The following is a 15,512-nucleotide window of genomic DNA, read 5'->3' on the forward strand; positions in this document are numbered from 1 at the left end:
GTTGAGTACTGTTTAGAAAAGATTTACGCATCGCGATTGTGAGCCACTAACCCTCGCGATCGCTAAGCACTAGAGATACCCACATCACAATCGCGAACAACCCTTCACAATCACAAAGAACACTGAAACAGGAACCCATCACAATCGCAGAACCACCATCGCAATTGCGAGACTCACTAACCCTATACATCGAAATCGCAATAAAGAAAATGTCCTATACCAGAATCCAGAAAAACTGCAAAATGCAACTCTAAAATGCTTTCGGTTGAACCCTCAAAAATCATTCGAGTCTGATAAAAGTAAATCGAATATGCTACTACATTAAATTTGATATTTCAAACTCAATGGAATCATCGGGTATTTTTTTAAAAAAGGTCGTTATGATGGATTTACCTTCCCGGATCCCTTATAGGCCTAAAACTCAACTTTTAGCCTAATTTCTCAAAACAAAAACTAAGGTTCCGGTGCTCTAAGTCAATACTCAACTAGACCAACTTAGATATTTTGGACGCAATAGAACTGATGGAACTCTCATCTGATGCTCGAATCTTAATATATTGATGAAAGACAACTATCTCAATAAAACTTCTCACTAAAGGCCTCACATCGCTAAAATTATACCCGATCACATCAAAAATCGTGTCAATCATTTCCACATCATAAACAAAGTATGAAAATGCTAAGGAAAAGGATAAAATGGTTATTTCTATCCAAAGCTACCGAGTTTCACTGAATCACATGAGAGTCGTCATACGAATATCGCGTAAGTATCGATACATGAAACACCGAATAAATAACTAAAAGGTTTGGGGGAAAGGACAATTTATAGGCCACCTCCTCATACTTCTCTAACACATTAAAAGAACCATTAAACCTCAGACTGAGCTTCCCTTTCCTCCCAAACTTTATCACACCCTTAGTGGGTAACACCTTGAGCAACACTTGCTCACCAATAGCAAATGGCACATCATGAACGTGCCTATTCGCATAAATCTTCTGCCTACTGTGGGCAGTCACAAGGCACTACTGAATCAATTTCACCCTTTTTATGGCATCTCTCATCAAATCAGTATCTCAAGGTCGTACCCTAAAAGAATCAAACCATTCCACGAGAGATCTACACCTCATCCCATATAAGCCTCAAACGGTGTCATCTGAATGCTGTACTGGTAACTTTTGTTATACGCAAACTCCGCAAAAGGAAGGGACTGGTCCCAATGGCCACCAAAGTCTATGACACAAGCTTGGATCATGTCCTCAAGTACCTAAATAGTCCGCTCCGACTGACCATTGACCTGAAGATGAAAAGTTGTGCTGAACTAGAGCTTGGTACCCATCTTCTTCTACATAGAACTCCAAAAATATAAGGTAAATTATGTACCCCTATCAGACACAATAGAAATGGAAACTTCATGTAACTGAACTATCTCTCGGATGTAAATCCTAGCCAACTGCTTCATATTATAGCTAGTCTTCACCAAAATAAAATAAACCAATTTGGTCAACCGATCCATAATCACCCAAACTGAATAAAGTTTACCCAAAGTCAAGGGTAACCCCATCACATAGGCCATAGTAATGCGATCCCACTTTCATTCGGGAATGGACATCCTTTGCATAGAACTACCTGACTTTTGATGCTCATACTTCACTTATTGGTAATTTAAACACTTAGCCAAAAAATCAACAATATCTCTTTTTATGTCACACCACCTATAGTGTTGTTTCATGGGGGATAAAATTAAAAGGGACTTTTGAGAGAGAGAATAAAAAATAGGACACAAGTTTTAAGTATTTGATAAAAGAGACACTTTTTTAATTAGTGATAATGAAACATATTTTGAACATCCACAGTTTTTTTTTAATTTCCACAAACCTCCCATTACTCCTTTCCATGCCCCTCCTCCACCCCTCATCCCCCACCCTCATCCTACCTCCCTCCTCCACAAACAACTGACAAATATTTTCACATGCCTCCAAACAACTAGTTGATATTTGGAAAATCCTCATTGTTTTGACTAAATAATTATAGGATGTTTAAATACTTAAAATATTATCCGATGTTTAAACATTGTTTAGACAACATCTTTTGATTTCTTAAACAACTCTCACTTTTTTCGACGAACTATAAAATTTCTCCAATAATTTAAAATTTTCCCCTTAAATATTTTCCATAATTTTCACAATCAAATCAGAATTAAGAATAAGATGTTGATGAAAATATGAGAAGAAACTAAAAACACAAAAAGATAAAAATTCTAGATGAAGAGAAGGAAGGAGAAGAAAAAAAGAAGGAAAATAACATAGAAGAAAAAAATGGCAAAGAAGATAATGAAGAAGAAGATGAAAAAGGGGAGAAGGAAAAAGAAACAAGAAAAGAGAAGATAAAGAAAAAGTAAAGAGAGGGAATAAGAAAGTTTGAAATTTGAAATATCAAAGAGAAAATAACTTTTTGAATATTGTGAAGTTGTCCCCAATATTTTAAAAATTATAATTAAGTCTCAAATTCACTTAATTAGCTTTGACTAGGTCAAAGTCCCTTATTCTTCATTCTCACTCTTAAAAGTCTCTTTTAGCTCATTTCCCCTTGTTTCAAGTTATGAAACATCTTTGCCGCTCTCGAATGAATAAAATACTTATAATAATGAGTCTCCTCCAATACCATAAGCACCCAATCTCCAACCTCGGGCACATAAATACGACTTCTAATCCTCAAAAATCCCTCAAGATCAAGGGAAGCCGATTTAGCATCACCTTTCAACACTTTGTCCTGAATAGTTCTCAACTTGTCATCATCAAACCGTTGGGCACGAATCTGATCCATCAAGGTAGAACTAGCCTCCACAAATGCCAAAATGCTATGAGGTGTAGAAATATCAAGTTGGACCAACTATCTAGCCAATGACTGAACCAACAAAGCTAACAGCCTCTTCTACTTTAAGAAATGCTAAACTACCCATGCTAGGTACTTTTCGGCTCTAGGCATCCACTACCACATTAGCCTTGTCTGGATGATAATATCATAGTTTTTCATTAGCCCCAATCACTTACACTACCTTATGTTCAGATTCGGCTGAGAAAAGATATACTTAAGGCTACTATGATTGATAAAGACCTCATAATGCACACCATAGAGATAGTGTCTCTATAACTTCAAAACAAAGACCACCACCGCTTACTCCAAATCATGAGTAAGGTAGTTCTTCTTATGTACATTCAACTGTCGAGAAGAATAAGCTATAACTCTCCCCTTTTGCATCAATACACCACCCAAATCAACACGCAAAGCATCACAAAATACAATGAAAACCACACCCTTCTCGGGTAATTCTAGAATAGGTATCGAGGTCAATAACTCTTTGAGATTTTGGAAGATCACCTCACACTTATCAGTCCACTGAAATACCACAGTCTTTTGAGTCAGCCTAGTCAATAGAGCTACAATAGAAGAGAAACTCTAAATAAATAGACGATAATAGCTCGCTAACCCAATGAAGCTCCGAATCTCTGTAATCTAAGTAGGCCTAATCCAATCACGAACCATTAAAACCTTAGTCAGATCGACCATAATCCCATTCTTAGTCACTACATGACCCAAGAATGCTGCAAACGCTTGCCAAAACTCATATTTTGGAGAATTTTTGCATATAACTTCTCTTCTCTCAATTTCTGATGTATGACCCTCAAGTTACTAACACAGTTGCCTGATTTTTGAAATAAACCAAGATATCATCGATAAATACAATCACAAAGAAGTCTAAATAAGGCTAAAATACCCAGTTCATCAACTCTATAAAAACAGTTGGGGCATTAGTTAACCCAAAAGGCATGACCACAAACCCATAATCCCTATAACAAACCCTGAAAATAGTCTTCAGGATATCCAATTTGTGAACTCTCAACTGATGGTAGCCCTATCTCAAGTCGATCTTAGAGAACACCTATTCACCATGAAACTGATTAAATAGATCATCAATGTAAGGAAGAGGATACTTATTCTTGATGGTGACTTTGTTCAATTATCGATAGTCAATGCACATCCTCGTAATACCATTTTTTTTCTTCACAAATAAGATCGGTGCACCCCACGATGATACACTAGGCCAAATAAACCTTTTTTTAATACATTTTCCAATTGTTTCTTGAATGAGCTTTAATTTATTCAATTCTGTTGGAGTTATCCGATAAGGAGAAATAGAGATGGACATGGTATTGGCTCCAAATCAATAACAAAATTGATATCACGGTCCGGAGGAGCACCCGATAAGTCTGTAGGAAACACATCCATAAACTCTCTCACTATCTTCTTGGTCTTTAAAAGTGATGACTCCTTAGTAAGTTCACACACGTGATCCAAGTAATACAAGCAACCTTTATCCATCATACGATGAGCATGAACATAAAATATCACACTCTTCGGATATAAATTCGGATTACCTTTCCATATTAAACAAGATAAATCAAGATAAGGTAAGGTCATAATCTTGGCACAACAATCTAGGATTATATGAAGGGAGATAACTAGTCCAAACCCTCGGTATACGATCCACCACTAAAGATTAACCTATCAGTGTAGACACAATAATAGGCACAAAAGGGGCTCACACACATAATCAATACCCATATAAAAATAAGTCAACACATAAGAGTAGGTAGACCCTAGATCAAATAATACTGAAGCAGAACGATGGCAAATAAAACAATACATGTAATCACTGCATTAAAGGCCTCTGCCTCAAATCTACCTAGTATAGCATAGCATAGCATATGGTCACCACTAGCATGTGAACCACCACAAGCACCACCTCAAGCTCCACCTCAAGCTCCACTCTTGGCACACTGGGTGCCAACTCTAGCACTCTATGAAGAACCTCAAACAACTGAGATGGGCCTAAAATGAACATCCGGTGTCAGGGGCTGAACATTAGAAGAATCACATCTGGGGAAATCCTTTTCTTTATGCCTAAACTCATCACACACAAAGGCCTCGGTAACCCAAACCTTATAGAAGGTAACCAAAATTGTTAACACACCCTTCGAAGCTCGAAGAACTACCATAACTAGTCTGACCCAATCTGGATTTGCCTGTACTATCTATGCCTTGAACCACTGCTTGTACTATCCTGTCATGGTAACTATGGGTGCCTAGACCTGAATACTCCCTGCCTCTGGATGAATAACCGTTGAACTGACCTTACCGATGGAACTTCTTGGCCCCGCCCTCTCTAGCATATCAAATACTTTTAATCATCCTGGCATGATCAATAATACTCTAAAAGATACCACTCGAACCCCTTCACCAACCTATAAATCTGCTCAAACTCTGTAGGAATACTCGACATAGCATAAAGAGAAAACTCATTAAATCAAGCCTCGTACTCAGATACTAATAGAGAGCCATGCTACATTTTGTCAAACTCATCCTTGTGCTAATCATAGAGTCTATAACATACAAACCTCTCAAGGAATACCTCAGTAAACTGCTCCCAACTTATTATAGGATAACCAATAGGTCTGTGAGCCAGAATCGACCTCCATCACTCTTTGGCCACTCCCATAAATTAGTATGAAGTGTAAGCTACTCCATATGCTTCTAGAATACCCAGGTTGAACATCCTTTCCTGGTACTCAATAAAAAATTCATAGGATTTCTCTCCATCCTTACCATCGAATTTAAGAGGTGCCAGTTGAACAAACCTCTCAAAACTCTTCTGCTCTGACACTGACATGAAATCTCAAACAGAAACTAGTGGAGCTACAAATCTCAGAGGTGTAATAGAAGGCACCAAAGAAGAACAAAGAGAGTGAAATCCCACACTACACCCTGAATTGACGTTTAGCACCAACTATAGTAGGAGAGCCTAAAGTACCGAAAGAACACCAAGAGTAGGAGAACCATCCAATCTAAAAAATAATCGGACAAGTAGCTCTTGAAGCATTGGAGCAATGTCGAGAACCACAGGAGGCTGGATTAGTCTATGTTCCTCAGTGTACTGCTCAATGTCATCCTCATACATTAGCTAAGATGATTTCTTCCTACTTTGTCCTCGAGCCAGTGCTACTCCTCTCGCTTGGCCTCAACCCCTAACTCCATCGCGTTCTTTGCCTCGCCTGTGGACTGGGGCTCGAGCAATAGGTGCAGCCTCACCCTCGGTGGCTCTAGCTCTAGTCCTTACCATATGCACAGAAGGAATAAGTTAGAGGTATAAAACATTTGCTATGAATGAATCGCATGAAAGGAATCAAAGGAAGGAATTTCTCCTATTAACTATGTTGTAGCCTCTCAAAGATAAGTATGGACGTCTACGTACCAATACCTAAGACTCTATTAGACACCTTAATTTTTAACTTATGAGATCAATAATCTAGCACTCTAATATCAATTTGTCATGATCCAAAAATTGAGATTATGATGACACACACCCTAAACCTCAAGCTAGTGTGTAAGCCTAATAGTAAAAATCATACGAGACTCCCAAAGGGGAAGTCAGGCCACAAAGTAAACAAAAAGAAGGACAATGAAAAAAATATCCCAAAACCTAGCTCATAAGTGTAAGAGCATCTAGTACGATATTCGAATCTAGTATAAATCATAATTATCTGAGTAATAGTAAGTACTAAAAATAAAAGATAGAACTAATTGTGATCTAAATCCCAAGATCTCACCATCAATAAAGTAATGCAATCCCAAGATCTCACTATTAATCAAGTAATGCAATATCTGTTAGAGAGATCAACTGCCATCCGAGATACGCTGATTAGAAGCTGCATAAAAAAGGAACACAGAAATAGGGGTGAGTACAATCCACATGTACTCAGTAGGTTTTACCAACTAAGTATAAGAAATTAATCAATCTTATATAATAATTTAAGTAACGCTTCTACCTCCATACAGAAAAGTCTCATTCTGGCATCGGTGCTGCTAATTTATTAAAATAACGCAAGTAAAGTAAACACATAGGGAAAGTTCAATATCACAAATAATTAGATAAGTCAAGTAATCCAAAGAGCAATGCAATGCAATGCAATAAGTTGATGCAATGGTGTGGTGGTACGATGGAATCAAGGTTGTCGCACAACATGTCGTATACACCTGTTGAGCTAAGGCTTCCAGAAAAGGACCTATGGGGGACTCGCAATCCATATGCGAAGTCGCAATCTCAATATCGCATCAACTTATCACCTATATCGTGATTTAGGATATAAAAGGTGTCATATTTTCTTTCTCCAAAAGAATTTTCACATTTCTTAACTTCCCAAGATCAATTATATGTTAAATGAGGATGCATGTATCACAACATATATATCATGGAGGCAATATTCAAATGAACATGTAAAACAAGGTTCAAAATTTACAAAACTCAATCTACACATGATATACACCCTCAATAGATAGTAATGAGAAGGAAACACATTGAAATAAGGGTTCACCCTTTTTAAAAATGTTTCAGTACTCAAGTATGCTAAAAACAACCTCCTCATGCCGGCATTACAAGTCAAATAATATCCACAAGCCTCACTTACAGGCAAATTATAATTCACATACTCTCTCGAAGCAAATAAGATAGCAAATAGTGCCCCCTTCAGACAACACGATATAATCAAACCCTCACTCACAAGGGCAACACAATATAATCAAGCCCCCACACGGCCATCTCAATAAAATTTACAGTCTTAAATCTCATTATGACCCATCCCAAAGTCTATAACATATGAATGACAACTTACCTAATCCCAGTCTCAAAGAAGAATAGCCAAACCTACCTCATATCACGACCCAACCCCATAGGCCATGATTGGGTTCTGACCTGGACCCTCGTATACTTAACTATCAGATGTAACAATCAATATAAGAACTATACATAAGAACCCCAGTGGGTCATAGCATTCTATGTACCTGTAGCCGCTTTCATCTGTAACTTATCATTAAAGGGCGTGCAAGCCGATAAGGCTGCCATAGCGTCTTAATATTTTCCATTCACCATGTGGACATAACTGAACAGAACTTACACGTACAACCTATATACATGTCTACAGACCTTTAAGAATATTAACAGTAACATATGGTGGGACAGGGTCCTCCGTCGTACCCCTGAATAAAAAAATGTATACATTAGTAGATCGGCACCAAAAGTTAGACTCCAGAATAGTGGATCACCTCCGACATAGCTGAGTGGAAATTCTAAGCTGGCGAATCCCTAAAATGAATATCTGTACCTGCGGGCATAAAATGCAGACCCCCAGAGAATGGGGAGTTAGTACGATATATGTACTGAGTATATAAAGCATAAAACATCATAACTGAGACAACAGCTGAAATAGGGATGCAGGGGCAAGTATAACATTTAGCTATCCACCGCACCTATATTTTATAAAATAAAGGCATACATACTATCATCACGTACTGTATCCAGCCCGTTCAGGGATTTGTGTAAAAACTACATCATTTTGTCATCATAAGAACATATATACCATTAGCGTTGTGGAACATACAACCCGATCTATGTATATAGAAAGTACACGCCGAGGAATGATGGCCCAATCCACATATCTTATAATAATGTTGAGGAATGATGGCCCGATCCATATATCGCATAATAATGCTTAGGAACGATGGCCCAATCCATATATCGTATAACAATTCTGAGGTACGATGGCCTAATCCGTATATCATATAATAATATCGAAGAACGACGACCTGATCCATATATCGTGTAACAATGCCGAGGTACGATGGCCTGATCCATATATCATATAATAATGCCGAGAAACGATGGCTCGATCCATATATCGTGTAACAATATCGAGGTACGACAGCCTGATCCGCATATTGTATAATAATGCCGAGGAACGACGGTCCAATCCATATATCATATAATAATACTGAGGTACGACAGCCCGATCCATAAATAACATAACACGTTGTGGAACGTACGACCCGATCCTTACATAGAAAAATGTGCTAAGGTACATTCGACCCTGTCCATATATATCATAATGCATATACGCGCACGTAAAACTCTATAACAAATAAAACATTCCTCAGGAATCACCATAAAGTATGTTCAAGAGCCCCTAGGTATAGGAGATTACACATTCCATCATTATTCAGCCTATAGAAGGCTCGAGGGTCATAGTTCAACTACTTTAAGACCCTTATCATTCAAAAGTGAGTACAGGTCATGAGTCACATCCAGAACCTATAAATGGGACTATCTTTAACTCATATTATACATCGTTTCACTTACATTAAGCCATTTCAAGAAAAGGGAGTGATAGGCTTCACGTGTATTACTTTGTATCACATAGAAGGCTTACAAGTCCATAACTCAACCATCGCGGGAGTTCTAATATCAAGAAGTGAATAGGATTAATGAGTCATGATCGGGGTTCTAAGAATGGAACTATCCCCATATTACATATAACAACCACTTATGGCTAAGACATGCCAAGAGAAAAGAAGACTTAAGCCTTACATACTCGTCCTTTCCTAACGTATGGAAGGCTTAAGAAGCCCTAGTTCAATTACTGTAAGAGTTCTATCATCAAGAAGTAAATATGAACCATGAATTACGCATGGAATATATGAGTAGATTTACCCTCAAGCTCATATCATTCACTACTTAACTTGAAGACACGCCAAAAGAAAGAAAGGTATAAGCTTTACATACACTACTTTTCAGCATATAGAAGACTTGAGAAATGGGGGTTAACTTACTTTAAGAGTCTTAACATTCAGAAGTAAGCACGAATTATAAATCATGAATAATGTTTAGAGCTCATGAATAGAATTACCCCAGGCTTCATACGCATATCATTTGTCACTTAAATCTAAGACATGCCCAAAACAAAAGAGAGACATGCTTTACATACCTCTTACGGGTACTCTTTGTCACGTTCACCTCATCGTCTTTTGAACCTATTCAACACAAAAGAAATACGAACATCAAAAACCCTTGACTTTTTATCATCTTAAGTTGTACACGAGTATTCATAGAACTCATTTCCTCGCTCGTCTTCTCGACTAGTTCTTTAGTTAGTTAAGGGGTTACCGGAAATCGGGCAGCACCTCCTCTATAACCTACCCTATCCGAATTTCCAATAACATCCCTAATAATTACAGCCAACCAACAACAACAACCTGAAGCATATATATAAGCAATTCACATCAACATTTCACAATACAAACTCCAAACGACTCGCTCAAAGTTTACGATATCCAAAATAGAGTTTCTAGTCTCTATTTTATAAAACCTTTAACCATACGAAGCGTAGGGTCATGTGGCTGCAACCAGAAGCTTCCAAACCTCTTTTAGAATACTTTTAGGCCCTGCAACACACCACCACACACCTTCAGCAGCACCCCACATGCACAATGCCTCATTTCGACTACAATTTAACTATAATGACTTCAATTTTAGATTGTTTCCAACATCAAGCATTTCTATGATATTTTCACATTTACATCTACTTACACAACAGATAATACACTTCATACCAACACCATAACCTCCAAATTGAAAGTAAAGACCTTACCTTACCCGAAATTGGCCAAAACTCGCCAAAACTATCAAAATGTGAATTCTGGACAGCCTACTATCTTGTATTGTCGCTTAGTTTCGAAGGGTTAATTGAGGGAAAAAGGATTTTTGGCCTCAATAAAATTTATATACATGTGTCTTAGGGTCGCATACAATTTCGAATCACCCCTACAACAATTTTGTACAAAAAGATATGCCCAAAATACCAACAACAGTCCGTATAGGATTTCCAAAATAAAATCTGGGCAGCACCTTACCTATACTTCATCATCCTTTTTCGAGCAGATAAATGCAAAAATGGGTTTTAGAGGCTAAATAAAAGTTATATCCCTATGCAATATCTTTCCAAAACATTTTAAATTACTCGAAACGAAGCTTTACACAAGGCGTTATACTAGTATTACTAACAACAGTCCCATTCCAAAAACGGGTTTGTTGACAAAAATTAGAACCTCCTCGAAACCCCAACTATAAATTTTATGTTGTTAAACACCGCTATATCACTGTAGGATACCTTAAATAATTAATTCACGGATTGAAAATGGAGGCCTTACCTTGTTGTGTTGCTGCCGTAGCTCTCTCTCTATTCTCCTAAGTTTCTTCACTTTTCGTAAGTTAAGAGATGCTGAAAATGAATTCCTTTGTCATCAACTAGGAATATATACACCACTTTTGGAGGTGACACGTGGCAGGCCCTAGGGGTGACACGTGGCAGCCCCCTAGGGCGCCACCTCACACCATGCGGCCAATCATACACTACCACGTGTCAGTGTGGGTTCCACCCCAAGTAGGTGAGTCACCTACTTAGCCCAAGTAGGTGTGTCACATACTTAGCCCAAGTAGGTGTGTCACCTACTTGTCACCTGTTTGCTTCATTTTCGTAGGTTCATAATCTCGTCTCACTTCAAGAGACTTCGTATTCCTTGCAACTTAAACTCGATGTGTACTCCAGGAGCTTAATTATACAAAACGTCTAAATTGGTAGCTTACGCAAGTAGGTCGAGTCCTACGACTCATTACTTGGCTTTCAACTCCTTCTAACTTCTTCTAACCCTATTTCCAATCTTCTCTATTATGGAGTATCTCATTCTCCTTTTCTTAAAATTATTTGATAGCGTTATAGATTATCCGACTCAAATGATGACTTCTAAAAAAAACTTAAGAGACTTCCCAGAAACTTAAGAAGTTTAAGAAGCGATCCGAGGTACCAGAGTACGGGGTGTAACACTCGAAGGCCAAAAATCGATAGAACACTCTAATTGGAGCTCAACTAACGAATACTGACTCCAAAACAATTATCCTATATCAAGAATGGAAAGGGTTTGTCAAAATAAGTCTAATGATAATCATATTGCAAGGTTTTAGAATTGGGATCAAAATCATCCAAAAACTACTTCGAAAATGAAAAGGACGAATCTTGAATTTTATTGGAAAATCATGTTCTACCCATCAAGGGGAGTTCATGGTTGAAAAATCCATTAAAATTGATCAAGAATCGGACTAGAAATCATCAAATCATTTATTTTGAAATTGAAATGACAAAACCCCAAATATTCAGTTTTGGACTAGATTCACCGCACGTTCTAATCTTGAGATTTATACAACAACAACAATAACAAACCCAGTATAGTCCCACCATGTGGGGTCTGGGGAGGGTAGAGTGTACGCAGACCTAACCCCCACCTTAAAAGGTAGGGCGGCTATTTCTGAAAGACCCTCGGCTTAAGAGAGAAGAATAAGGGAGGAGAAACAAGAAAAACAAGACATAGGTCAGTAGAGTCAGGCATATAGCAAATAATATAAAAATATGAATAATGAGAGAGACAAAGTCAGGGTAGGAAAGATCGGGGATAAAGGAGCATTAACTACTAAAAATAAAATAGGATACCCAAAGTAAACTAGGCCAACTAATATAAACAGTAATCCCATGCAAAAATCATATGTTAATAAACAAATGAGCGCGACTATGGCTACTATGGAGAAAATATAGGCCACCTAGCCCACTATCTTAGTCTGAGTCCTCCATAGCCTCTTATCTAAGGTCATGTCCTCGGTGAGCTGCAACTGTGCCATATCATGTCTAATCACCTCTTTCCAATACTTCTTCGGACTCCCTTTGCCCCTCCTAAAACCGTCCATAGCCAACCTCTCGCATCTCCGCACTGGAACATCTGTGTCTCTCCTCTTCACATGCCCAAACCATCTCAGTCTCGCTTCCCGCATCTTGTCCACCACCGATGTCACTCCCACCTTGTCTCGGATATCTTCATTCCTAATTCTATCCATCCTAGTGTGCCCACACATCCACTATATTATTCGCATTTCCGCGACTTTTATCTTCTGAACATGAAGTTTTTTATTGGCCAACACTCCACTCCATACAATAGAGTCGGTCTAACCACCACTTTGTATAACTTGCCTTTGAGTTTTGGTGGCACTTTCTTGTCATACAGGACTCCGGAGGCGAGCCTCCATTTCATCCACCCTGCACCGATACGGTGTGAAACATCGTCGTCGATATCCCCATCTTCCTGTATAATAGACCCAAGGTACTTAAAGATTCTTTTCTTTTGAATGGCATGGGTACCAAGCCTCACGTCCCTGTCAGCCTCACGCGGCAAGCCACTGAAACTGCACTCCAAGTATTCTGTCTTGATCCTACTCAATTTAAATCCTTTAGACTCCAACGTCTATCTCCAGCCCTCCAGCTTGTCGTTAACTCCATTGTGAGTGTCGTCAATCAGGACTATATCATCCGCGAACAACATACACCAAGGCACCTCACCTTGTATTTGTCTTGTCAATTGATACATCACCAGGGCAAATAGAAATGGGCTAAGAGTCGATCCCTGGTGCAACCCCATCATAACAGGAAAGTGCTCTGAGTCCCCTCCTACCGTCCTTACCCTGGTCTTAGCTCCATCATACATGTCTTTAATCGCTCTAATGTATGCCATATGTATATATTTCGCCCCCAAGCATCTCCATAGGACCTCTCTTAAAACTTTGTCATAGGCCTTTTCTAGGTTAATGAATATCATGTGTAAGTCCCTTTTTCGCTCCTTATACTACTCTACCAATCTCCTTAAAATATGAATGGCTTCTATAGTCGAGCGCCCCGGCATGAATCCAAACTGGTTCTCTAAAATAGACACACTAATCCTCACCCTCATTTCTATCACCCTTTCCCACACTTTCATAGTGTGACTTAGCAGCTTGATACCTCTATTGTTGGTGCAGCTTTGAATGTCTCCCTTGTTCTTGTACACGGTAATGATTGTACTCCACCTCCATTCTTCTGGCATTTTTGATGTCCTAAAAATGACATTAAACAGCGCAGTCAGCCACTCCAATCCTACCCTACCTGCATTCTTCCAAAATTCCCCAGGGATCTCGTCAGGTCCGATCGCTTTTCCCCTGCTCATCCTACGAAAAACTTCCTTAATATCCTCAATCTTTATTCTCCTACAATACCTAAAGTCGTGACGCCTATCCAAGTGCTCCAAGTCTCCCAATACAAATTCTCTGTCCCCTCTTTCATTCAAGAGTTCGTGAAAGTATGACAGTCATCTCTGTCTAATGTGGGATTCCTGTACCAGTACTTGACCATCCTCGTCCTTGATGTACTTCACTTGATCCAAGTCGCGTACCTTCCTCTCTCTTGCCTTGGCAAGCTTAAATAGCTTCTTATCCCCTGCATTTTTCCTCTAGTTCTGCATAAAGGCGTTCAAAGGCTGCTGTTTTAGCTGCCGAAACTGCCATCTTTGCCTTCTTATTCGCCATCTTATACTTTTTCCTGTTCGTTCGCTTCTCTTAATCATCCTTGCTATCTACCAACTTTACATATGCCTGCTTCTTTGCTTCTACCTTTCCCTGGACTTCTCCATTCCACCACCAATCCCCTCGGTGCCCACTATGGCGGCCTCGTGAGACCCCCAGCACCTCTCTAGCTGTTTCCCTAATGCAGCTGGCCGTCCTATCTCAAATACTGCTCGCCTCCCCCTACTATCCCACGCCCCTATAGCCATCAACTTCTCCCCCATCTCTAGGGCACTAGACGGAGTCAAACGACCCCACCTAACCCTCGATCGGTCATCCATGACCCTCTTCTTCTTCTTCCTTCTTATCTCCAAGTCCATGACTAATAGTTTATGTTGGGTCGTAAGATTCTCACTTGGTATGACCTTGTAGTCCTTACAGAACTTTTATCATCTTTTCTAAGGAGCCAGAAGTCTATTTGCGTCGCCGCCCTCGAGCTACGAAAGGTTACCAAGTGCTCCTTCTTCTTTGGGAAACTCGAGTTGGCCACCCTTAAACCAAAAGCTTTTGTGAAATCCAGGAGTGAGGCTCCTCCACTATTCCTGCACCCAAAGCCAAATCCTCCATGCACCTCGTCATAGCCAGCCGAAACAGACCCAATGTGCCCATTGAAATCTCCTCCTATGAATAGCTTCTCAGTAAGCGGTATACTGACCACCACTTCGTCCAAGTCCTCCCAAAAGCACCTTTTTGTCTCCTCGTCCAACCCCACTTGCGGCGCATAGGCACTAATAATGTTCAAGGTGAGCCCTCCAACGACTAACTTAATCGTCATCATCCTATCATTGGTCCTCCAACGACTAACTTAAGATCCCTACTCCATTCTTAAACCTCGACTTGCCCGAAAACCAAAGTTTGTACCCATCTACCTCCTTAGCTTTAGGTCCTACCCATTTAGTCTCTTGGACGCAAGCTATATTAATCTTCCTCTTCTTAAGAATCTTAACTAACTCTATGGACTTTCCCGATAAGGTCCCAATAATCAGGTAATAGTATCCATACTATGTTGGAAAGAAACTAACAGCCAAAAGAGATCAAGATAGAAACGATAATCAGGTGAAAGCGTATTAAATTAATTTTACCGATTCCATCAACAAAAATGAGAAAGTGATAATAGTTTATGTAGATCTAAGGGAAGAGAGAATCATCATA

The 15,512-nt window shown here is 39.2% G+C and overlaps 1 protein-coding gene across 1 annotated transcript; it reads right to left on the reverse strand.

The window, feature by feature from the left end:
- Positions 1-14,682: 14,682 nt before the first annotated feature.
- LOC129905040 (uncharacterized) lies at positions 14,683-15,135 on the reverse strand. Its single transcript, XM_055980429.1, has one exon. The coding sequence runs from the start codon at positions 15,133-15,135 to the stop codon at positions 14,683-14,685; it is 453 nt and encodes a 150-aa protein (XP_055836404.1).
- Between the last annotated feature and the right edge of the window lie 377 nt (positions 15,136-15,512).

This window comes from Solanum dulcamara, chromosome 10, assembly GCF_947179165.1.
Source record: "Solanum dulcamara chromosome 10, daSolDulc1.2, whole genome shotgun sequence".
NCBI lineage: Eukaryota > Viridiplantae > Streptophyta > Magnoliopsida > Solanales > Solanaceae > Solanum > Solanum dulcamara.

Bases quoted from the DNA above. Each gene is read 5' to 3' on its own strand.
- LOC129905040 (XM_055980429.1), bottom strand. From the start codon at position 15,135: ATGACGATTAAGTTAGTCGTTGGAGGGCTCACCTTGAACATTATTAGT.